General features: G+C 44.0%; 1 protein-coding gene across 1 annotated transcript; it reads right to left on the bottom strand.

Moving 5' to 3' along the window:
- Positions 1 to 107: 107 nt before the first annotated feature.
- GRPR (gastrin releasing peptide receptor) lies at positions 108 to 22,803 on the bottom strand. Its single transcript, XM_054181448.1, has 3 exons — positions 22,385 to 22,803; positions 4,100 to 4,451; positions 108 to 508 (listed from the first exon to the last, which is right to left on the bottom strand). The coding sequence occupies exons 1-3, from the start codon at positions 22,801 to 22,803 to the stop codon at positions 116 to 118; spliced, it is 1,164 nt and encodes a 387-aa protein (XP_054037423.1). The 3' UTR covers positions 108 to 115.
- Between the last annotated feature and the right edge of the window lie 370 nt (positions 22,804 to 23,173).

The following is a 23,173-nucleotide window of genomic DNA, read 5'->3' as shown; positions in this document are numbered from 1 at the left end:
AAGCTCCTCTGAGTTCTCTGAGCGCATCAGACTGTGTGTGCTACTCACCATCCCCACACAGCAAAAGCAAGCAGCCACGCTAGATACGTGATGTGGTGGTCCCTGACTGTGCCCTTTAGACATAGCCTTCATGGCAGACGTGGTTGCCGTTAATAAGGCTGAAGGTGGCCAGGGAATGGTTGGTGCTCTTGAGGGAGGTCATTCGTGTGGTGCTCCTGGCCATGCTCTGTGACCGGATGAGGAGGCGAGCTCTGCAGCAGAACAGCTGGTTGTTGAACTGTTTCCGAAAGCTCTTGCTGAGCAAGTAGAGAGCAAACGGGTTGACACAAGAGTTAGTGAATGCCAGGATCCGAGCGCAGATGCTGGCAATGAAATGCAGCACTGAGGTGTCCACCTCTGAGTAGTGGTAGGACCGGTATAAATAGATGATGTGAGTGGGAAGCCAGCAGAAGGCAAAGAGGCACACAAAGACCAGTACTGTCCTGGCCAGGCGCTTGCGGGATTCAATCTGGGAAGAGAAAGAGAAATGCAGATTAGCAGCTATTCCTAGCTCACACCACTAGCTATTTTTCCCGGTGCTGCAGCTTTGGGGCTAGCGCATGGTAGGCAGCATGGCCAGAGCAGGGCAACCTGGACCACGGGTGAACACAGAGTCAAGAACCCTCCTTGTCTCTCCTCAATCTCCTTCCCCTAAGAACAAAGAATTCTGAAAATTTATTACATAAGGAAGTAGTCTTTCCTTTCCCATTTAGGGATAAAACTCCGATGGCTTGTCACTTGGTAATATCCCAGCTCAGGCAACAGAAGTGCGGACACCTGCATTAGTTATCCCCATATAATATATGTGTTCTTATGTAATTTATATATATGAAATGATTATTATGACTATTATTATTATTAATTACAGGGCAGGGGTCTGGGATATTTCACAGAGCCCAGAGGCAGGACTTTCTGCCTTGGGGCCATGTGGTATATGTACACAAAAGTGCTGCCAACAGCTCAGGGCCCTCAGAGGCCAGGTGCAGCACTTAGAGGCCAAAGTAGCTGGAGAAACTGAGAGAGGTTCTCTACTTGGAGAAACACCGAGGCAGCGACGAGGTGGACCCTTCAGCTGAAAGAGGTTGGGCCACGAGGAGAAGGCAGACGTAGGTGGTGAACAGAAGGATGACCACCTCTCTTAGCATAATTTGAGCTTTATCAGGGAAAGGTGCTTTTACAATGTCAGCTAGCACGCAGAATAACCTTCATGCAGACAAGCCACACTTTTGTTTTACTTACGTGTACAGGCTTGGAGTCAACCCAAAGGTATTGCTCAACCAAGGGGAGCTGAGGTAAACCGAACCTTGTCTTTTGTCCACCAACGCTGCACGCTAAGATAACAATGCCACTGAAAACCACATCTTTCTCCCTAATGAAGACAAGAGCCGTGATGGAAGTCACCCAAAAAGAGAGGACAGAGTTGCCCAGAAAGACCTGCTGAACTACACTGCTACCTGGGAGAGGTTGCACAGCCAGAAGTTTGCAGGCATGGAAAGTGCAACGCCACTGACATTTCAGGGCTTCATAATGTCCTCTTCTCTGGTAAGCCCTATGCCTTTTCCCAGGCACTCCTAGGGACTTTGTTGCAGCTCGCTCCCTGTATGTGAGTAGGACCCGAATGGCCTGAAACTGCCCCCAGCCCCAGCCCCACTGCCCTTGTTCCTGCCCTGGTGTGGCCGCGGTGCCTTGCCAGGCTCCTGGGACACTTCCCCATCCTCACTCCCCTTCCGAGCTGCACGGGTACATCAGAAACTCGGCAGCTCACACAGGCTGATCTTTCCTCAGGGCAGCTGCAAGCAGGGAGTAGGCAAGAGAGACCTGACAAGCCCATTTTGACTTTATTTTGTGCCCCTTTAATGGCACCGACTGAAAATCAGCCATTGAGCTTCTGAAAGATTGACATGTACCAGATGATAATGTCTCCAGAAAGCGGGCTGAAAATTAAATCCTTTGAGAAAGGGCTCTCCTTGGCTAAACCATATGTTCTTTTAAAATGTATCCTTAATTTGATATAGGGCTATTGAGGCCACATCTGCACTATAAAGAAAGGAAGCAACGCAATAAAGAAATCGATACCAGTTATCTCAGATGGAGACCTATAGCTCCTGAATGCACTGCAGGACGGGAATGATGGACTGATGGTGTTAGGCTGCAGCCTGGCCTTTTGCTTTCTTTAGAGCCCTCTCCCCAAAACAAAAGGGGGAAAGGGCTGCTTTTACTACTCACTTTATTGTCACTTATCAAAACAGTCATTGAATCAGCAGAAAAATGGCCTGCAGGGGAGGAAGATTTACGCACATTCAGAAGGGGAAAAGGATAAGGATTTCAGGGATTGCACATCATTTAACGGGCAGAAAACACAGCTTTCCGGTGCTACCGTTTCACCTTAGCACCTGAAGGCTACGTGAGATGATTGTGTTAGGTCAGCCCAAGGTAGAGATGTCAGCTGTGTGCTATTATATGGACATTTGTTCAGCTGAAGAACGGCTTGTGTCAGTTTAGCTTAGGTTGAAGCACACCTCAATTGACAGGAAGGGGTAAGGTAAACAGGGTAAATATGTCAAGGTAAATACGTTGTTTAGAAACAGTTACCCTGCTGTTGCTTTCTTATTTGGACAACCTAAGGCTCAGATGCGTTCAGATTTAAGTACTGATCTGAAATCCCCAGTTGCTCGTGCAAGATTTGGATTTCCCCCTGGAGATGACTCTTTTTCTCTCCAGTTGCTTACAACAGGAGCAGTCAAGAGGAAAGAATCTTCAGTAGAAAGCCTGGAGTTAGGGTGCCAAAATCCTAGCTAAATCCTCTGACTTGATTCAGGACTTGCACATTTTCAGCCACACATTTTAAACTAGAGCACGGAACTCACTTGAAATACACGGGTCCTAGCCGAGCCAGCCCAACCGTGAGCTCTGTGGTGGGACAATTTGTGGAGTTTTATAAAAAAAACCCACTCATGAGTGATAGTAACAGAAGTAACCCTGCTTTCAGGGTATGAAGGGAAGCTTAAAAGACTTAATTATTCAGAGCAAATAGCCTGCTTGTATAAATCAAAAACTGTCTTAAGGTGAAACCTGAGGTTACCAGCTATTGGACCAGAAGACTGACTGTTCTGGCTTACAATAACAGGTGGACAGGTTGTTCTGTCCAACACTGTTCCCTTCTAGAGACCCTAGAAAAAGAGGCATTTTTAGATGGGCAATTATAATGACCAAAGGGCTTAAGGGAAGAAGCCACGACTCTCCTTTTCTCTTGGGGCTTCACACTGCAAAGATCACACTATCCGCAAGACACATAACTTCAGTGCACCTATGAGGACCGCACACCATCCTGCTCTGTCCTCCTTCTTGGGGGCCCTGTGCCCACCACCATCATCCTCTGCTCTTCATTCCCACAGCCCCTCTCTAACCTGTACTGGTTTATCAACATGGCACAGCACCAGCAGATGAGAACTGGAGCCATGGTGAGCACAGGAGGCATCGCCACTCTCACGGAGCAGCTGTGCAACTCCCTGATCAATCGGTGCTCCTGGCCCTGAGGGGTCCTTGCAGAAGGGGTTCCCTCCACCTCCACTCCCGCATTGCTGTGTCCCATTTGCTTTTCAGTGCGGAGGACCGAATTACAGAGCCAGCTTTTCCCTCTGCGTGAAGAGGGACTGCTTCGTGGAGCAAGGCTTTGTCCAAGGTCCTCTCTCTGACAAAGCAACTTTGAGAAGTTTTGATTTTCTGCTGCATCACCCCTCAGCTTCAATTTCCAAACACCGTCCCCAGCTCTGCCTCTTTCCCTGCATCCTAGTCAATACCTTCGCAGGCTTTGGCATGGGTCTCCTGCTGTGTTTGCCATGGTAACCACCCTGCCAAAGTCTCTGAACTTAGAAACAGGAGAAGATGTTTTAACTGCTCAGCACTGTGCCATGGCTTGTGTCAACCATTTTAATTCTTTTAGCCCACCTAATCTATTAAAAGTAGCACAGTCTGTCCCAGTGTAAATTTCCCTGTATGCACACACTTTACTCCCAGATTCATGGGGAATGTGGATTTTTGAAGAAAGCCAAGTCTCTACCTGTTTCCTCACATGCACGTTTCCTTCCACGGGGATGTTATAAGCGCTCCGGATCAAATTCTTAGCAATGAAATAATAATATACTGAAATGACAGATAGAGGAATGATATAAAAGATCAGAAATGATGCCATTGAGTGAATTTTGGGATGCAGCCCATCAGAATGTGGGTAAGGAGCACAGCTGATGAAGGTTTTATTAGTCCCTTTGTCATGGAAAGGGTGCAGATCTGAAAACACTGCTTCAGGGATGGCAAGCAACATGGATACAATCCAGATTATAGCAGCTCTCACACAAATCTTCATCAGTGCATGGGATGCTTGGATCTCCATCGGCCTTACTATAGCTTTGTACCTAAAAAATAGGAAAGAAAGAAAGAAGTTATTGACCTCAGCACTCAGGCATTGTATTCTTGCTTGTCCCTTTCATTGAGGAAAAAAATCCCAAACAAAATCCTTCTTTACTCAAGACTGTGATTTTTTTTTCTGGTGTTTTAAATTTTGATATTTTCAATAGATTTCTCATTTTAAACCAGAGCCACCTGTCATGGATCCATTCAGTTTCATCTGTATTGATTCTGAGTTCATTTAATTTGTAATCGACACAACAAAGCACAGTGCTGCCTGACATTAATATATATATGTCCAAATAGCATTAAGATAGGAAATGCAATCATAAGCTTATTTTCAAAAGCATACAGCAGTTTACACCTCTTCACAGAACAGTGTTGAAAGAAATTGGATGGAGGTTTTGCCACACGTTTCATTTTGAGCTGTGAGTACCCTGGCCTCCTGCAAGCCAAATCTTAAGTTTTCTCAAGTTAAATAGAGCATGTTGCTCACTTTAATTTCTGTTGGGTTGTGTAAATAGCAATAAACTGTTGTCGATAACTCAATGCACCCAGGCTAAGTAGCCAGAGCTGCTATCTGACTTTCTTAAAGAAAAAAAATATTATTGCTTGCTATGCTAGATATGTGGAAGACTTTTTTTGATTTGCGATTTTGTCTTTCATGATTTCATCCTTTCAGAAAATGGTACTTTAGAATCCAAGAAAATGAAAGAAGCAAACTTATTTGAACCTGATGTGTGTAATGAGAGGACTGGAAAACAGAAGAGCTTCATATCTGCTGGAGCCCCGCTCTGGAAGGAGTATACACTCCAAGTAAATTGTGTTTCACATATGTATTTAAGGAACACAGTAGAAGAAAAAAAGACCATTAGGAAGGAATATCTACAGGTTTCATAAATCATTATTTAGGGTCATTATCATAACAATTACAATCTGTTGGATGTTTTTTCCGAGATCTACCTCACACTGCCCACAGCCCATGTGGTCCCTTGGTCACTGTCAGCTCCCTGGGGACTGATGGGTGCCTGGGCCCTAGGCTGTCCCAGCCCTCTTTTGGCATGGCAGGGTACATCCCCATGTGGCTGCTCCAGAGTCCATTTCTAAGCTCCTACAAGGATCCTAGCTCTTCCAGACAGCCTAATTGGACACCAAGGCGGGAGCAAGCATAACTCCTTGCCCGAGACCAGGCAGCAGCCAGCAGGGTCCATCCGCCCAGCAGCCCAGGCCAGGGACACTTCATGTACACGATCGATTCCCCACATACTATAGCCTGCATGAAGCTAAAGCTCAGCATTTCAGAGAGGAGTCTTTCAGTCCTGCACTGTTTTAACTGCGTAATTGTCTTATTTGCAGGACAAGCACACATTCAACTTCTAGTTATAAGCAATACCTTGTTCAGCATGCCTATCCTTTCTCTCTACATATGTATATATGTCTATACATCTGTATGTGCATATTTTATACACATACACATATATTTATATGCATATATTTTATACACATACATGTATATACATGTAGTACATACATACTTACATTTACATTAATTTATATTTATATTTATATTTATAAAGACTGTGTCTGGACGTCTCACCATTTGCAGATGTTTCCTCATGCAATCCCACAGGTGTCTCATGTAGATAATTTTTTTCTTTAATGGACTCCAAACACCTTGCTCAACAGCCTTCTGCTTAACCACTTATTCTCCAAGCTCTCCACCTCCCCTTTATTCCAGCTATACAGCTGCAGCAGCCAGACACAGTATTTTTCAGGCTTGCTTAGCACCTCTTTAACTTTCATTCTGAAGCTGGGGATTAAGTGGTGTCATACTACAAAGCACAATCTTCCAGTGCAAGATCATCTTCTCAGGTGAAGAAAATCACAGCACTTAAACAAATATAACGTTACGACTATTGCAGTAGTAAAATGGAATAGTTAGGCAGATTACTAAAACAATGTAGCTGAAATAGCTCAGTTTATGGTCTGATTCACCAGTTATAGATTACTGACAGGAACACTAGCTAACTGAACACTTTCAGTAAACCCTAAGGAAGATAAATGCAAAAGGAAATTAATTACATAGTTATTCATAAATTTAGTTAATTCCAAGATATTTCAGCAGGTGCTTATTGTATGCTTATCAACATGGCATGTTAGTATAATTTTTTCAGGGATTTTCTTACATAATATAGCCAGCTAAGAGAATATTTTCCAGTATTAATTTCCAGTAACATGAATGACTTGAAGAACACAGAGAAAGAGATATTCTGTTTTAATTTTTTTAACATTAAGAGAGTAGGAAGAGTCAGAAAATGAATAAATTTTAAGTTATTATCACATTTTAATTATAGATGGCATTTCCAAACAATATAATTTTGAAAGAACATAATTAGAAATGTCTTGGAGTGCTAGCACTGATTATTAGGCATTTACTTTATTTCTTAAAGCCTGCTACAGCAGGTATAAAAGAAGATCTGAGACATGGCTTGCTTGCAAGGGGCTCAGTGTAGAGCCAGTTCATGAGACTGAAAGAACAAAAAGATAAGACAGAAAAAAACAAAGTGAGAAAATAGGTTTTGAAAATGTAAGTTCTCAGATATGGGAACACAGATATTTTCTTACGAGCCTGACAATTGAATCAAATTGCTATCTGCATGACTTCTTTGATGGTGGGCTAACTCATTCAGAAATCTGCAGTCATCTATGTTACCCTCTGAGTATTAACGCTTAATTGATCAGCATTGATCTGGTGGGAGTCTCCGTTTCCAGCCACCTTGCCGATGCGCCAATGTGTCTCTCCCCCAGCTTGCATCTCGGCAGCTCTACTCCCCCACACCAGCCTGGGTTCAGGACAGCGGCTGCAGGGGCTGCTCTGTGTAAGGGCATGGGGACGGGGGCAAGCACAAGCCATCGGACCCCCTGGGCAAGGGCTGGGAGGCCACTGGAAGATGTGCCTGTGGTCAGTGCTTAGGAAGTGAAAAAAATTGCACCTCCTGATTGGTTTCTGAGTGGGGCTCAGAAACTCCTTCACTCCTTTGCTTTTCCACACCACTTTCCTGATAGGGTCAACCTTGGTTTTTATAATTTATTTGACATTTCTTAAGAACTTCAGCAAGGTAGACTGGATTTGAGCAGCAGCTGGTCCCGTTTTTCAGCATCTGTATTTCCAGCTTGTGCGTCAAATATTATTTCAAGCTTTCCACAGCTTTGACCTCTGCAACTTCTTTTTCAATGAGTTAGCCTGAGGCACACAACTTTTTGCGATGTTTAACATCCAGCGTCTGAATAATCGAATCCATATGAAGGGGAAGTTGATGAATAATCCCATATACCTCAGTGGAGCCATGGACCGAGGTGGCCAGCTGAGTGAGCCCTCGTGCAAAGGTCCTACAACAGCATTATTTTCAACCCATGCAGTGACACGGTCTCTGAGAGTATGTGTCACATTGCATGCTCAGTTTCCCTGGGGTAGATCCAGACGTGGCCCTGGATTTATCACCTCTGCTTGCTCTCACAGCCAGTCTCTCTAATTATTGTTTGATGCCTCTTTTTTTTCAGCTGAACACCTTTCCCAACCTGCTTCTAAAGAAATTTTTGAAAAAGATTAAAAACCGGAGGTATGATTCATGCCCTACAACAAAGGCCAAAACTTAAAAAGAAAAATATGCCTTCTGAAGGTTCAGTTGAATGAAAAATGATACAGTCAAGAACTTGTGTCAATTCCAATCTCTCGGCAGTTGTCAAATGGTGCAGATGAAAATGACTGGGTTGCTGATCTGATAGGAAATATGAAAGAGATGCTGACCTTTACTACTGCTCAGTCTTTGAACCTCTTTGTTCCCACTGCGCTTGTGAAGTAGCAGCCTGCCTCGTGCGCCGCAGCTACTGATGACCTTCTGGCCAGGATGGATGCCGGTGATCTCTGTGTCTCACAGTCTCATTCAAAGAAGCCCACACAAAGAAATTACACATAGGGCTATCTTAAGTGCAATGAATATAATCACAGTTCATGAGGCACCATGAGGATTCACCCTGTAGGGCAACCCTCTCCTCCACCACCCATGGCGACTCTGGTACCTTCCCTCTTCTCCAGGTCAGTCTCCAGGCCCCCAAGAGGAGCCTGGTGAGAGGGTTGCTTCAAGCCAGAATGCCAGAATTCAACATATAACGCAGGATCGCTTCTTAAACTAATCCCCAAAATTCATTTGGGATTGGTAGGAACCCATGGAGTGTGTGCCTCTCCATTGAATCCTGGAAAATGTCTTACACGTCTCTTGGGATCTCTACTGTGCTCATTGAATAATTGTTTCTCACAGCTGAAACTACTGAAATGACCATAAAGCGCTAAAATGAGACACACACAAGGTTTTTCTGTTGTAAATACTTTTCCCACTGACGTTAATAACCCAGGGAAACTGGAAAACTGTGTCATTATCCTTGTGTTAATAATAATGTAACTAATGATAACACCACCTAATGTACTCTAAAACTTTGACTATGCAAACATTGGTTAATACTGTACACTTAGCCCCAAAGCCGCAACTTCAAATATAAACACAGAAGTAGCTTTAGCACGAAAAGGACAGTTACAGATATAGTCTCCAAAGGCACAGATCAAAATAAGGCCCCAAATGGATGTCAAAGTTTCCTAGATGCAGTTTCTCTGCTGGTGCAAAATATTTTAGCCATCTTTATGCTCCTCAGCTGAGCCAAGAAAATGCGCACCAGCTGAAGTATAAACAGACATTGCCCTCAAAGCCATATTGCCTATAAGTTCCTAAGCGTAGAGATATGAAGGGTTGTAATTTTGCTCTCACATTGGGGAGGAAAGCACTTTATCCCTAAGGCAGCAGCTCCAGTGCATCTCTCATGCTTTTTTACTGTCACCTTCATCCACTTACTTGTGCCTGCTACAACAGCTACAAAAGTTAAATTAAAACAACTAAAGCATGGGGGAAAAAATCAGATGCTTCCCTTGCATTTTAAATTAATTTAGGTCCACATGTCTCACTGTCTGGTTTTAGTTTTTTTAGGGAAGTAACTTTATGTTGTGTGGGGAAGCTGGTGCTGTAGGCAGCCTCAGCTTGTTTTCATATTTTATGTTTGCGTTGTATTAATGCCTTTCCCCCTTCCCTTACGTCGGCAATTAAAGCTAATAAAGACGGCCCATACAACAGCCCTCATTGTATATCTGGTAGGTACGTGTTGTGTAAAAAGAGACAGGCTTTTTAAAGCTTGAAGATACCACCTTCTGCAGCATCTTTACAAGTGGTGGGTCAGTAGATATTAATTTCAACCAAAATAATTTGTGTCCTCTGTAATAACTGCAGCTGCTGCCGGTGGCAATGAGAAAGAAACACCCTTCCCTCACGGCAGTGAAGGCGGCTGGTCACACAGATGAATGGATGTCCTGGTGATTGAATATGACAGCAAGGATCGTACTGCAGCTATGTGCTGGCCACTACATCCCTCCCATCTATTGAATCTGATTTAATAAGAGGCACTAAGTTGCTTTCATAACTCTTTCTTCCTTACTTTTTTCAGCAGTAGGAGTGCAGCAAGAGAAAATGGCTGAAAGAGGCTCTGCCACAGAGTGCTGCCCTTTTTTATCACAGTCCTCCCAAGCACACCTATCTTCCTACAGCTGAACCTCAAACTTGCAAGACATATAAGAAGAGAAAAAAAAATCTTCCCATCCTTCCTGCAGGGAAATGAGACAGTGCGTCTCCAAAATGAATTTACTGGAGTACTTCAGTTTCAAGTAAAGTTTCCTCCAAGTAGTATCATCCATCACTATGTCTTACGCTGTTTACATAAAAAGATCCTGGGCTCCACTCCTGAATTTGTATAATGGTTTAAAAAACCAAGTGCGCTAAAACCTGTTCAAACAAAATTTCAGAAGGCTTGGCCGCCCTTGCTTCATTACCAACCCCACTGTTTAGACTGTGTCAAGCTGGCGGAAAGATTTGCCATATTGCTGCTTTCTGTTTTTTCTCTGAAGTGAGAAATCCACTTACAAACTTTTGAATCTATTCAAAAGCTCTATTTTGAGGTGTTGGGCTCAACATCTAAAACTTAAATTAAAAAGCAGGGATTAGTTGGAATGTCTTACAAAAATAGTCATGTAAATTGCTGCGAAGTGAAAAGGCTGAGTTCTTCCCAGCTCTAGAAAATGAGCTCCTGAAATTGCCACGACTTCCTATTGTAATGATGAAAGAACTGCCTCTCAGTCAGCACGTCCCCATATTTCTTCTGTTCCCACCTGTAACCGAAAGAGGGAGAAAAGATGCACAATTCAGAGTTCCTCTGATCCCCAGTCATCTCTTCTCATTTGTAAGCTTAATGCACACACGTTGATCTTGTCCTGGCCCATGAACAGACTGAACGAAAATCTTCTTATTAAAATTTTGTAATTATGTTCTGCTAGTATCACCTTATTGTTTTGCCCACACAATATGAAGGACGGGCTCAATTACCATGCAGAAAAAAGCCTCAAGCAACAGAGAAAAAGTTGACGCTATGCAAAAACCGCATAAATGAAGCACGTGGAGCCTTGATGAGTGTGAAACTCTGCTTGGAAAGCAAAGAAAAAGTCTTACAAAATATCTGAAGAAATTTATGAGAAATGCAATGCCCCAAACTTTCTTTATTGTTTCCACCATGGATGTTATGAATATTCATAGCTCTGTAGACAAATAATTCAATAAATCCACAAAATTGCTAGACTGTCTAACCCATCAACACACTGCGACAATCTATTCTGGGTCTATCTGCTTTCCGCATACTTAGTTAAGATTATCGTTATTATGCATGATTCTTGGGTGAACATCTGTTATTAAAATCTTCACTTTAGCAAATTGCATCTGGGCACAAAGACATCTCTGATGGGCTAGTCTTACATACATTGGCAGGTACTGCCTACTTTCTCTCTCTTTTTATTAATTAACATTTAAATGAAAAGAAAAAGGAGGCATTGATGGAAGTGGCATAGTTCTCACTTTTTGAAGTGTGTGTTCAAATTTCAGTCTGTATACCTGCATACTGCTACACCATCCTGGAATCCGGACAAATGGGAATTTCAGTCCAGGAATTACTAATGTCAAAATTGAGACAGTGTTTTAGAAACCATTGAGCTGCACTACACATTGGGGAAGGAGAGTTTAAATAGTAACCATTTGACAGTGAATGTGCTATTCCCAACCGTGACCATCCAGAGCATAAAATATTTCAGAAATTAACTATACATGTGGAAAACAAAGGATGTAGAGGTTACTGCAGGAAGTAGCTGGAATCCCATGGATGGTGCTTTCCTTATTAGAAAGACACCCTTTGCACCCAGGGTGTTTATTCCCTGTAGGTGATCTTCAGCCAAGTCTCTGAATGAAACCCTGATCCCAAGTCAAAGATTTCAATGGGGCCAGCCTGACACTTTGTCACAGTCCTTGCAAATGGGTGTGAGACCTGCTGTCTTAAGGATGGGTAGGACCCATTCATTTAAAAACATCCTTTGACTTCCAAACCAGTGATTTCCCCCCCACAGTTAATGTCCCATCTCCTCAGCACCAGCTCATCGCTGAACACATTTCTATGCACTCAGTGCCCAGTACAGGCAGAGGGATGTGCCTCCTCGTGCCACGTGGCACCAGATCACATGCTGGTGGAGCAGCTTCTTGGTGCCAGGGTTGCAATGTGGTATGCATCCGGAGTGGAGCTGGGAGGGCTGGTGCTGGCACCCGGGTCACCAGGCATGGGAAGGACCGAGCCCTGGTGATGCTTTCCATCCAAGGCTTTGCTGTCACAGCCCTAGTCTCCAGGGTTGTCACTGGCATGGGACCAGGGGCTCGGAGTGCCTGCGGACTGAACTCTTACCAGGGCGACTAAAGCTGAGGCCTCAGATATGGAGCCCTCATCTCACTAGAGAATCAGCCTTATTTCTTCTGAAAGCACCATCTTTGGTGCATAAAACCAGCATCACTGGGTAACCTAAACACGTGGCATAATTGCTGGATATCTCACAGAGCCAGTTATAGAAATTCATTGGAGTTTCTAAAAATGGCAATTTCTCAACCCAAAAAGTCCTGCCTGCGATGTGCAATAAATCAATATTGTACTTTGTTCTGACAGAGAAAGAAGAGTTCATCATTGACCTAAGAATTAGCAGTTTCTTAAACTATAGCAGCTGTGGTATGCTTATCTTAATTTTGTGGAAAGAGAATAAATATATATATATGGAACTTTAGAGAAGCAGGATTCCTAAAGTTAAAAGCAGTTGTCAGATCAACTGACTGGGAATATAGGTGTATAGGGGGCAATGCTTACTATTCTGACTCCTGGCCTCCTCCTTTGTCTCCCCGACTTTGCCCTGAAAAAACTGTGCAGGGCAAAATGCTGCCCTGAATGAGAGAAAATGAGGACTCATGCTAAAACCTCAAAGAAGTAATTAAAAAAATCAATATACAACAGATGGGAAAAAAAGCAAAAGTAAATGACAGCAAATATCAGAGTTTAAAAATGTCAGTTACTGATAAGGGAAGCTGGAGGAGCCAACAAAATATCAAAGGTCACTGGGTAACAGACAAACATGCATTTTTAAATACATCAGGAACAAAAAAATCAGTAATTCATGCATAGACATAAATGGGGAAGGTATGAACAAAGAGACAAGGTGAAAAGCAATGGCTAGATATTTGTCTTTAAGACCAAATGCAGGGGAGGTATCCATACCATGTGTGCAGTGCTATAGATGCAGCAGAAAACGTGTCAGCTGTACTGAAGAAGATGCGAGCCAACATCTGCCAACACAAACCACTTTCACAGCAGGCCTGAATAATTTACACCTAGGAATATTAAAGGAACCAGCTGGGGAACAACTGGTGTCAATTTTTTTACAAGTCTTGAAAAAGTTGAGAAACTCCCAGGAAGTGGAGAACTGGCTCCAAAGTTGTGAAGTTCAGAAAGCTGGAAGGTGTGACCGAGAAAACTCCAAGGATTTGGGTTGCCCAAGGCCAGCTGCAGTAAGAATAATGGAGAGGTTAATCCTACTAACAGGTGATAATATAAGTCTGTCTTTTTTAATGCATGGCACATTTAGGTTTTTTTTAATCTTCTCACAACATTATAGGTGATGTAAAAAGGGTGTGGGCCATGCTGGTGTACAGGGGAGTAAGGGAGGTACAGCCTGCATGGACACGTTGGCATGGGTGATGGTGCATGTAGATATGCACATATGCATGCCGGGGCACGCGTGGTCCTTCCTCCCCTATCCACGGCCGTGCAATCCCTGCCCCTCTCCCATGGAACAAGGGTTAAAATTAGCAATCCTGGCTTGGTAGGTGGAGCCATATTAGATGGGGACCCAGAGCCCCAGGGCCTCCCCAGCAGCTCCTCAAACATGCTGGTAAAAAGGTAGCAGTGTGTGGAACCATTTCTAGCCGGGGTCCTGGGAACGTGCTCTAGCTGCAGTGTTATTTATTGCATATATCAGCTGCCTTGAGCAGGCTATAAAACCTTTGCTGGGAAAGTTTGCAGATGACAGTGGCTGACCAGACTGTAAAAATATTGTAGAGTCATTGGGATAAATGGCTATAGTCTAACAGAAGGCATTTTAACTCAGCCAGGTGTAAAATAATATCTCTAGCACCCAAGTGAGCAGATTATACCAAAAATCTGGGGATCTTTCAAGGAAAGAGGAGACCAAGAGAAGACATTCGAACGTCTCTTCTGCACCTGACAAAATGAGATATCCCATGCAATTCTCACTGTGTCATGGTTGTAGTGTAACCAGTACCTTATCTAGCTAGTATAAAACTAAGTCAGTTATATGATGCTTAAGTCCTTTCTGTGCTTCAGTAAACACAGATGTCATAAGAGACCATCACCTCTACGTGAAACTTTCAGCTCCATGCTGGGGCTGAACAATCTAGTGCTATGCTTGACTGCTCTTATCATAGAGTCGCGGAATGGTTTGGGTTGGAGGGGATCTTTAAAGACCATCTAGTCCAAGCCCCCTGCTGTGGGCAGAGACATCTGTCACTAGACCAGCTTGCTGAAAGCCCCGTCCAGCCTGGAACACTTCCAGTGATGGGGCATCCGTAACTTCCCTGAGCAACCTGTTAGTGTCTCACTGCCCTCATCATAAAAAATGTCTTCCTTATGTCTGATCTAAGCCTACCCTCTTTCAATTTAAAACCAATGCCCCTTGTCCTGTCACTACAGGCCGTGGTAAATAGTCCTTCTCTGTCTTTCTGATAAGCCCTTTTAAGTAGTGAAAGGCCACAATAAGGTCTCCCCAGAGCCTTCTCTTATCCATGCTGAACAACCCCAGCTCTCTCAGCCTTTCAGTTATGCTATTAGTTGTATTATTATGCAGTGGTTAGAGGTTAGGTGAATTTTAATTTGAAACATGACATGAGTTCTAAGCAGTGAGGATAACAGGACACCACAGAAACATGACGGGGACAGGGTTATACATGTACCTTTAGTCTGAATGCTCAGAAAGTTGCCTAGTGTCACTGAAAAGATCTGTTTTAATCCAAATCCCGTGAAATATTCAGCAACCTCTGTGCATGGGTGCGGGCATGAAATGCTGCTGAACTGGATGGCTAGTGCAGTCAGTGCTAGCCCAGCATCTGCATCTCTGACTCTCCCAGGTCATTTGACCGTCCATGACTAAATCTCATGATTCAGGGCTGTCTGCAGGTGTGAAGAAATGGATTTTCCTCTCAGGGTACCATGGTACTGTTTTCTGTCCTGCCTTTCTACAGAGCTGCAGAGACTGGCCTTAGCCGGAAGGCAGGCAAGGACAAGCTCTGACAACACTTCTCCCTTTGATGCTCCACAGTCTTCTGCACTCTGGTTAAACTGATCATTAGCCTGGTGTCAGGAGGGGAGTTTCCTGCAAGGAACTCCAGCTTTCTGCCTTTCTCAACAGCCCAGCAATTGGCGTGCTGCCTTTTGGTGCCTCAGCGCTACGAAGCGCCCAGGCACCATCCTCAGGGCACAGGTTGGTCTTCTGGATGCTGAAATCCCCTGCTCCACCTGAGGTTGTATGCAGTAGGCAGCGTGGGGGACAATCAAAGAATCCACTACGGGCAGGAGCTCAGACAGGACGTCATAGCCCACGGTGTCTTACATGGTATAGAGTGAAGTGGGCACGTGGGTGTGAGAAACAAGGCGAGGGATGTCAGCAGGGCTAGCGCTGGAGTCTCTTTTCAAAATAAGGGGAAAACAGGTTATTGCAAGGGCTGCCTCTGTGAGCAAAGCAGCTACTGGATTCTTCACTGCATACACAGGGCAGGCTGTGCCTGCTTCTCCTTTCTCAGCTCGGCTCCCTTTTGCTCTCCTCAGCCAGGCTGTTGTCCACATCTGAACACCAAGCAGTAAGACGTGAGCCGATGGGACCCCCGTGAGCTCGTCTCCCTGCAGCGATGCTGATGTCCCAGCCCACCGCGTTCAGTCTGACACACGGCCGGCAAATTCTCCGCGGCCAGTCGATCTCCTTATTAACGGTGTGCACAGCACCTCGTACCGTGAGACCATGACAACTGATTGGGGTTTTTAGGTTTTACTGAAATGTAAACAATAGGTAATCCAACTTTTCTCCCTTTTGATTGCTTAAATATTGACAGTCTCCAGCACATTAGCACTGACTCTAACCTCGGATTTGCACACTGGCCCCACTGATATAAACGGGAGCTCTAATGTTCCTGGTTATAGAAGTGCATCTATTGTGGCTTGGCCATCTGCTCTGGCTAATCAAGATATTCTGAAAGTTTGTGCTGCTTGATCTGTTCCTCTTGGTGCAGACGGATGCAGGGGCTGAGGAAATGAGAGCTTAAACCAAGGGTGTTACGAGTGCTTATATTGTATTGACACAGTGGCCAGCAACACAGGATCTAAGACCCTGCACGTCGGCTGAGAGAGATATGTGTATCTCTCTCTGCACGTACCCTGTGCCATCAGCACAGGAAGAGCAGTGGCACGGGCACCGTGCCAGTGGCAAGGGTTGAGAGATCTTGAGATTTTGTCAGTGGATCCAAAATGTACTCGTAGGGGTATCATTCTGTCAATTTGCATTGACCGGATTAGGGGATGCCTCAGTAGTTCAGAGTGGCTTTCTCTGCCACCCTTTCAAAACCTTCCTGAGGCTGCACAGTAAATTACAGCACAAAAAAATTGCCCCAAAATAGCACCTTAGTGACCTGAAGGGACTTCATGAATGCTGTGACTAGACTGCCCAGAATAAATTCATAACCACTGTGGACCTGACACTTTACAACTGATGGTATTAAAAAAAAGAAAAGTATCACTCTGTAAAACAACTCAATGGAAATCCTGTTTAGCTTTCTATAGCTTTATTTTAGGGTGGCACACTTCCCTTAATCCTTTTGTGGAGACATAATCCAGTGATTGTAAAATAAAACAAATGAACTGACATGTATATATTACTCCTCCTTTGGTATTGTACATAATATTAATATTAGGGGCTGGAGACACCCAAATCACAGAAGAAATGAGTTTACTAAACAAAGACTTTGCATACTTACAAACATCTTTCTAGAAACCCTAGATTTGTTTCTTTTCTTCCACCACTGTTTTTTTGGGGATAGAGGGCTGTTTGAAGTTTTTTATTTCTTAGATAAGCAAACTGTCGTATGAGTTCAGTGGAACATCAAAAGTTGTGTCTGTGACCTTCTCCAAGGGACCCAGCGCAGCTGGAAGCACCGCAGCGTCCCTGCATCCATCCCTGCATCTAAGCACTGAGGCCAACGTCTTCAAAGCTAATGTCCTCATTTCAGGTCTCAGAGCTCCCCTGCGACTGCAGTTCCTGCTGTCTGCAGCTGGTCTCACCAAGGTAAGCCACCTAACCTCACCTGTAGTGTAGTGTCAGCCCATGTGTCTCACTACGCCATCACTCCCTTCCACCCCAGGCCAGCAGGCAGCTCCAGGCGGCAGGCACCGCTGCGGTTTTCCAGCACTACAATTCAGATAATCCAAAGTGCTTAAAGAAAAGATGCTGCTTGCAAACTTCAATTACGCTTTACACTTACTCTGCTATGCGCTTGTAAAAACAGCATTACTTCAGGAAGGTTTCACCGCATGAGCACCAGGGCATGTAGATTTTTTACTGTCTCAGCAAAATGGTGGGGAAGTATGATCAGTGCTTGACAGCTTGGGTAATTCAAATGCAAATGTATAAACCTTGTCAGTCATGGGAGAATCAGTCAATTAAAGAAAGACATCTCCCATGACAAGGGCAATTAAATGGGCTGCTTTTCCTCTCACTGCGCAAAGATTTTCCTTAATCTCCTGTCACTTGCTGAGCCAGCCTTGGCTTTTCTGCCCAGGTGTGACTGCTCTCACCGGCGCCTCTAAACCCCTTCCCCTTGCATCAAGGAGGAGGAGGTGGAAGAGGGCAGGCCAGTGGACGAACTCAAACCCCCTCTTTGCTGGGACAAGCTGAGCAGCAGCTAAAGATACCCACTGCCTCGACAGAGCAGAGCAGCAGGGCAGACAGATGTCCTTCCCCTGCCAACCTCATTTTACAGTCCTTCTAAAACACACAAACACGCACACACACGCATCGACTGCTTGTTTCCTTGCTCTTGTATACTCAGCCCTGGCGCCTTATCATTCAGGGAGGGTGGCTGTAAGCACACCACAGGCCTTAACCCTCTCCTGGCGGCTCTGCAAATTTCAGTTTCAAATTCCAAGCTCGCAGGAAAACAGGTGTCGCCAACAGCTCCCACCACTCCTGCAAATGCAGCTAGACAGATGCAAGCTCCCTTCATGCATCTAGAAGTGGAGTGGAGTAGTCCCACTGAAAATAAATGTCTGATACAGAATCATAGAATGTGTTGGGTTGGAAGGGACACTTAAAGGCCATCTAGTCCAACCCCCCTGCAGTAAGCAGGGACATCTTCAACTGGATCAGGTTGCTCAGAGCTTCATCAAGCCTGGCCTTGAATGTCTCCAGGGATGGGGCCTCCACCACCTCTCTGGGCAACCTGTGACAGTGTCTCACCACCCTCATTGTAAAGAACAACTTCTTAGTATCTAATCTAAACCTACCTTCTTTCAGTTTAAAACTGTTACCCCTCATCCTATCACTACACTCCCTGATAAGGAGTCCTTCCCCATCTTTCCTGTAGGCTCCCTTTAGGTACTGGAAGGCTGCTATAAGGTCTCCCTGGAGCCTTCTCTTCTCCAGGCTGAACAACCCCAACTCTCTCAGCCTGTTATTGTTAACTCGTCTTTGCCCTTTCTCCCACACACTCTTGAATAATTTAACCTTATTCTGATGGGATCTCGTGGTTGTACACAGAGCACCCGGGGACCCTTCAGCTGTATCCTTCCCAACTAAACCAGCGCAGGCATGCTCCTGTGCGCCCATATGCACGCAGAGCACCTTGTGGGCTGGCAGGCTCCCACTGCAGGAAAAGCTGAGATCGGCAGTTTGTCCCTCTGATTCTACTTGAGAAAAGTTTGCACACGAGCAGTCAATCCTCTGGACGACCACCAGGTCTTGGCAGGTGAAGCCACCGAGAAACTTTAGGTTCTCTGTGGTGGAGGCTGGCACTCAGCCGAGCATTTGCAGTCACCAGCAGATGACAGATTCAGTATTTATTAACCCTGCCTAACACATGGGAAAGTGGAAATGGAAAGAATGAAAGTGTACCTCAGGAAGGCAGACCCTTGTGCCCATGATGTGGGCTGGGCAAAAATCTATTAAAACTGGACCCTTTGTTTTCAGAAGGTGATCCAAAGCAACTGAGACGATTTGTACAATTGCTGTAACATGTAGCATATGAGTCTCACTGCTCTCTCATGTACTGTGTCTGCCCGTCACACCTACCCACTGCCTTTCATCTTGTAGTTCAATGGTCACCTCTTTGGAAAGGACCCTGTTGTATCACACTGCAATGCTTTTCTTTACACAGCAGATTTCTGACCCCTGCGATGCCAGGTCTCTCTAGGCATCACCACTTTACCTTCAGTACTGCCAGCACTTGTTCCCACTTGCTTTTGTCAATGGAAGGACACTGGAACTGAACGGGTTTTGTTATTATTTTTTGCAGAAAATTAATTATAGACGAAAGGTCTGTGGTGCACTGACAAGTGTCCCTTTCCTTGGAGACAGTACCATGTGATGCTATTCACAGCAGATGGTTTAGGAGGTTTTTTCTCTCCCATGGTCTATGGCTTTGATTCATGAGAACAGGGACATTCACATGTCTCATGTGAGCATCTCAAGTAGGGCTCACATCGCTGAACATTAGCCGTCTCAAATACGGGCATCTAATCTGTGTTAAACAGCAAGGGTTCCTCCATACCCAAGGAGGGAGACAGGTATCCAAACATGGTGATTTATCCTGTCCCCTCTGGAGACATCACTTTCCATGGACTAGGGGACACCTTGCTGACTATCCTGGAGTGGCTTCTCATGTCAGACAGCAAAAGCCCAGTGAGATGAGCTGTTCCTGAGCAGTGCTACCTGCCAGATTCCTGAGTCCTCATGTGAAACTGGTCTCACCATCATGCCCCTGTCTTCTGCAGGTGTTTCCCTGCAGGGCTGAGCTGTTTCTCATCCTCTGTGCAACACCATGTCTGACCTTGGAAATGGTTGTCTATGAAACCACCCCAGATGTCAGGCTCAGCGTCTCCCTGCCCCAGGAGCCACAGCCAGTCCCTTTGCAGACACAAGCAGGCATCATCATGCCAGTCACAGTCGACTTGCATCTTGGAAGTTTTCCCTGTACATTTTATTTTCCTAATGATTCTGACATGATTAATAATAGGCCCTTGAGTTCAGGGTGACAGTTTTAAGAAACTAAAGATAGATTAATCGGCTGTGAGCTGAAAAAATCTAGACTAGTATTTTGTAACAAAATTATCCTGGCACTGCTGTTAATATACCAAATCAGAAACTTCAGTAAACATAACAGATAAGGGCCATTTGAGGTTCAATGCACAGCATTTAAGATTCATGGATCTAACAAGGGTAGAAGTTTTTTTATCATGTCTTTCATCAGTGGACAACAGATGCATTAGAAGAGGGTAGAACGATCCCTTGGAAATGGGAACATAAAGTCTTGTTTCACGTGCATGCCTATTTCCCTTATAGCCAAGGAAAGCGTGGTAAGGTTTGATCCCCAGTGCAGCACGGTGGTTAACAGGAGCCAGATAAAGCTGAAGTTGAGAATTTAAAGTCACCAAACCCCAAGCTTGCCACAGCTGCTGTTTTCTGTTCTGTTTGCTCACTTCAGGCAAAAAACACTATTGATGTGCTGCTCAGTAAAAGCATTTGCAATGTTTACTTTTTGTGTCATGTGATCAGATAGCAACAAATCTCTCTAACATAATCTTCTTTATGATGCATTTTTCTTTTCCTGACGGTCCTTAAAACAACTTACATTACAGCTTTGGAAAGATGAGTTTCCTGGAGAAATACTTATTATTTTCCTAACATCTTCTTCAGAGCAAGCAGGGGGGGTCCAGCCACCACATGAAGCTCAGGAGTGAAAGTCTAGATGATCCTTTACTAGAGGATTTGTGCTCTTTCCCTATTTTTCCAACTCTTTTAGAGCAAATTACTTGAAGACTTTTGTCTACACATATGCCTGTTTGTCATCTGCTATTGGGGCAGACAGTGCTATTTTAATAAGCATACCAACATGGAGGAGTTAGTGAACATATTGACCATTCTGTCTCTGAAACAATACAGAGTTGCCTGCTTTCATTGAGACTGCACCCTGTATATTGAAATATGTCTACAAACTACCTTGAAAACCGAACAAAAATAGTCTGATGTTTTAAAGTAGGGGGAGGAGAAAGACAGAGCGGCATGCAAGGGACTACCTAGACCAAACCTAGTTTCACTTCTTTGTCACCAAGAAATACAATCCCCAGGTCTTCTTTGAGCAAAACAAAACTGAAATAATTTCTCTCGTTGGAAATCTTAGTACTTCTGTGAGATTTTATAACTTTAGTATGGTGACAATGTATTCCTTAATCTCTTTCTGAAGCATCCAAATTCGAAACGAAATATCTTGGCTTCTCTGATGTACATAGGAGTTTCTATAAAAGCCAACAGTCTAATAATTACTTAAAACTTTTCCAGAAAGGTAGGCTTCCTCCTTCCAAATAACATTCAAATTACAATGTTTTTTGAATTTAAATCTGAATGGTCTGAGACAGTTTTCCAAAGCCTCATAGAAATCTAAAATAGACCTGGCTTTTTAGAAGCATATAATTTGTTAAGTCAAACTTGTTTTCACATATTCTAAAATAGCATAGCTATTACATGTTATTTTTACCAAACATTATTGGAAGACAAAGTTTCCGAGCCAACAGCACAGATCAGTTTTGATTGGATGAGGGGCAAATGGTTTAATCAAGGGAAATAACCTGGCTATAGCAAACGGAGATGCCTGGTTTTGGGCATCCTCATTTTAATATTTGAAACATATTTAATGAAATATTGCCTCACGTGTAATTAGCCTTAAGGAAACAAGCCACTAGAAAGAATTGATTATAACTCCACTTTAAATTGCTGCTCCAGTGCCTTCACACTTCATGAAATATGTATCACTTCTCTTTTTGGCAAATATGAACATGCTATCTTTTAACAGAGCTTCATTAATGGTATTTTCTCTCTCTGGTCTTCAGCTTGATCTGCTCTTGTTTTTCTTTTAATTAAGCTAGGCTATTAGTTAAACTGCACAAACATTTAGTTTAGCCTAGAAAAAGTATCCTGCGTTCAGTCTGCATCCTCCCCAAGTTGTGTGCTCATAACCACCAGAAATTAACTGAAGTTGTTCTTTTTCCCTCATTAAGTTAAAAAATATACTTGTTACCTGAAAATATGCATTCATAACCATGCATTTTATGGAGTTGTAATTATGCAGGCTTCTTCTCAAGGCTACCGCAGCCAGCTTACCTGTCAGCTGAGAGAGCAGTGAGAGTAAAGACTGACACCCCTACAGAAGTGAGCTGGATGAAGGGGATAAGTTTGCATCCAGTTCGGCCGAACAGCCACTCGTCAGCAAGGTACCTGCTGGCGTCCACGGGCACGCAAGTCACTAAGAGCAACAAGTCTCCCAGAGCCAAACTGGAGATGAACAAATTTGGGACGTTTCTCATGGATTTCACAGTACAGAAGATCTTAATCAAAGTGATATTGCCAATAAGGCCTATCAAAATGATGATCCCGTAGATGGTGGGGATGGCATAGAGGAACGCTGGGTAGAACCAGTCGTCACCGAGGAGGGAGAGGTTTGTACTCTGGTTGACAGAGATGTTGTAGAGAATGAAGTTATCTGTTTCTAAGTCTAGCAGAAGGCACTCTCCAGATGCCATTGTCCTACTTTGCTCTTCTCAGAAGACAGCTTTCTTCTTTGAAAATCCTCAAGTAAGTTTCTTGCTGTAATTTTGCTGCTGCTTGCTGGCTTTAAACAGTCAGAAGAGTTTAAAAGTCATATCACTTCGCGACACATCTTGACAGTAAACAAACTAAAAAGCAACTGCAGCTTGCTCAACTGTACTGTTTCCATAAGGAGAACATATTTTAGCATAGTTTGAGTCCTGAAACTTGCCTTTTCCTCATTGACTTGTCTCACTCTTAGGTATTCCTCAGCTCTGGAAGGCCATTTATCAAATTCAAAGACCAGTACGTGGGAGGCATTTTCAAAATCGAGGCTTGTTAAATTCCCAGCTTCAGGTCTGCCGA

This window comes from Rissa tridactyla, chromosome 1, assembly GCF_028500815.1.
Source record: "Rissa tridactyla isolate bRisTri1 chromosome 1, bRisTri1.patW.cur.20221130, whole genome shotgun sequence".
NCBI classification, from domain to species: domain Eukaryota; kingdom Metazoa; phylum Chordata; class Aves; order Charadriiformes; family Laridae; genus Rissa; species Rissa tridactyla.
The sequence above is the reverse complement of the archived record's forward strand: the minus strand, read 5'-3'. Positions and strand labels throughout refer to the sequence as shown.

Excerpts from the sequence above, each read along its gene's own strand:
- GRPR (XM_054181448.1), bottom strand. The coding sequence starts at position 22,803 with ATGGCATCTGGAGAGTGCCTTCTGCTAGACTTAGAAACAGATAACTTC. Across the intron at positions 4,452-22,384 it reads ACTGCTCTCTCAGCTGACAG|GTACAAAGCTATAGTAAGGC; the intron begins GTAAGCTGGCTG and ends CCTATTTTTTAG. Across the intron at positions 509-4,099 it reads ACGTGCATGTGAGGAAACAG|ATTGAATCCCGCAAGCGCCT; the intron begins GTAGAGACTTGG and ends TTCTCTTCCCAG.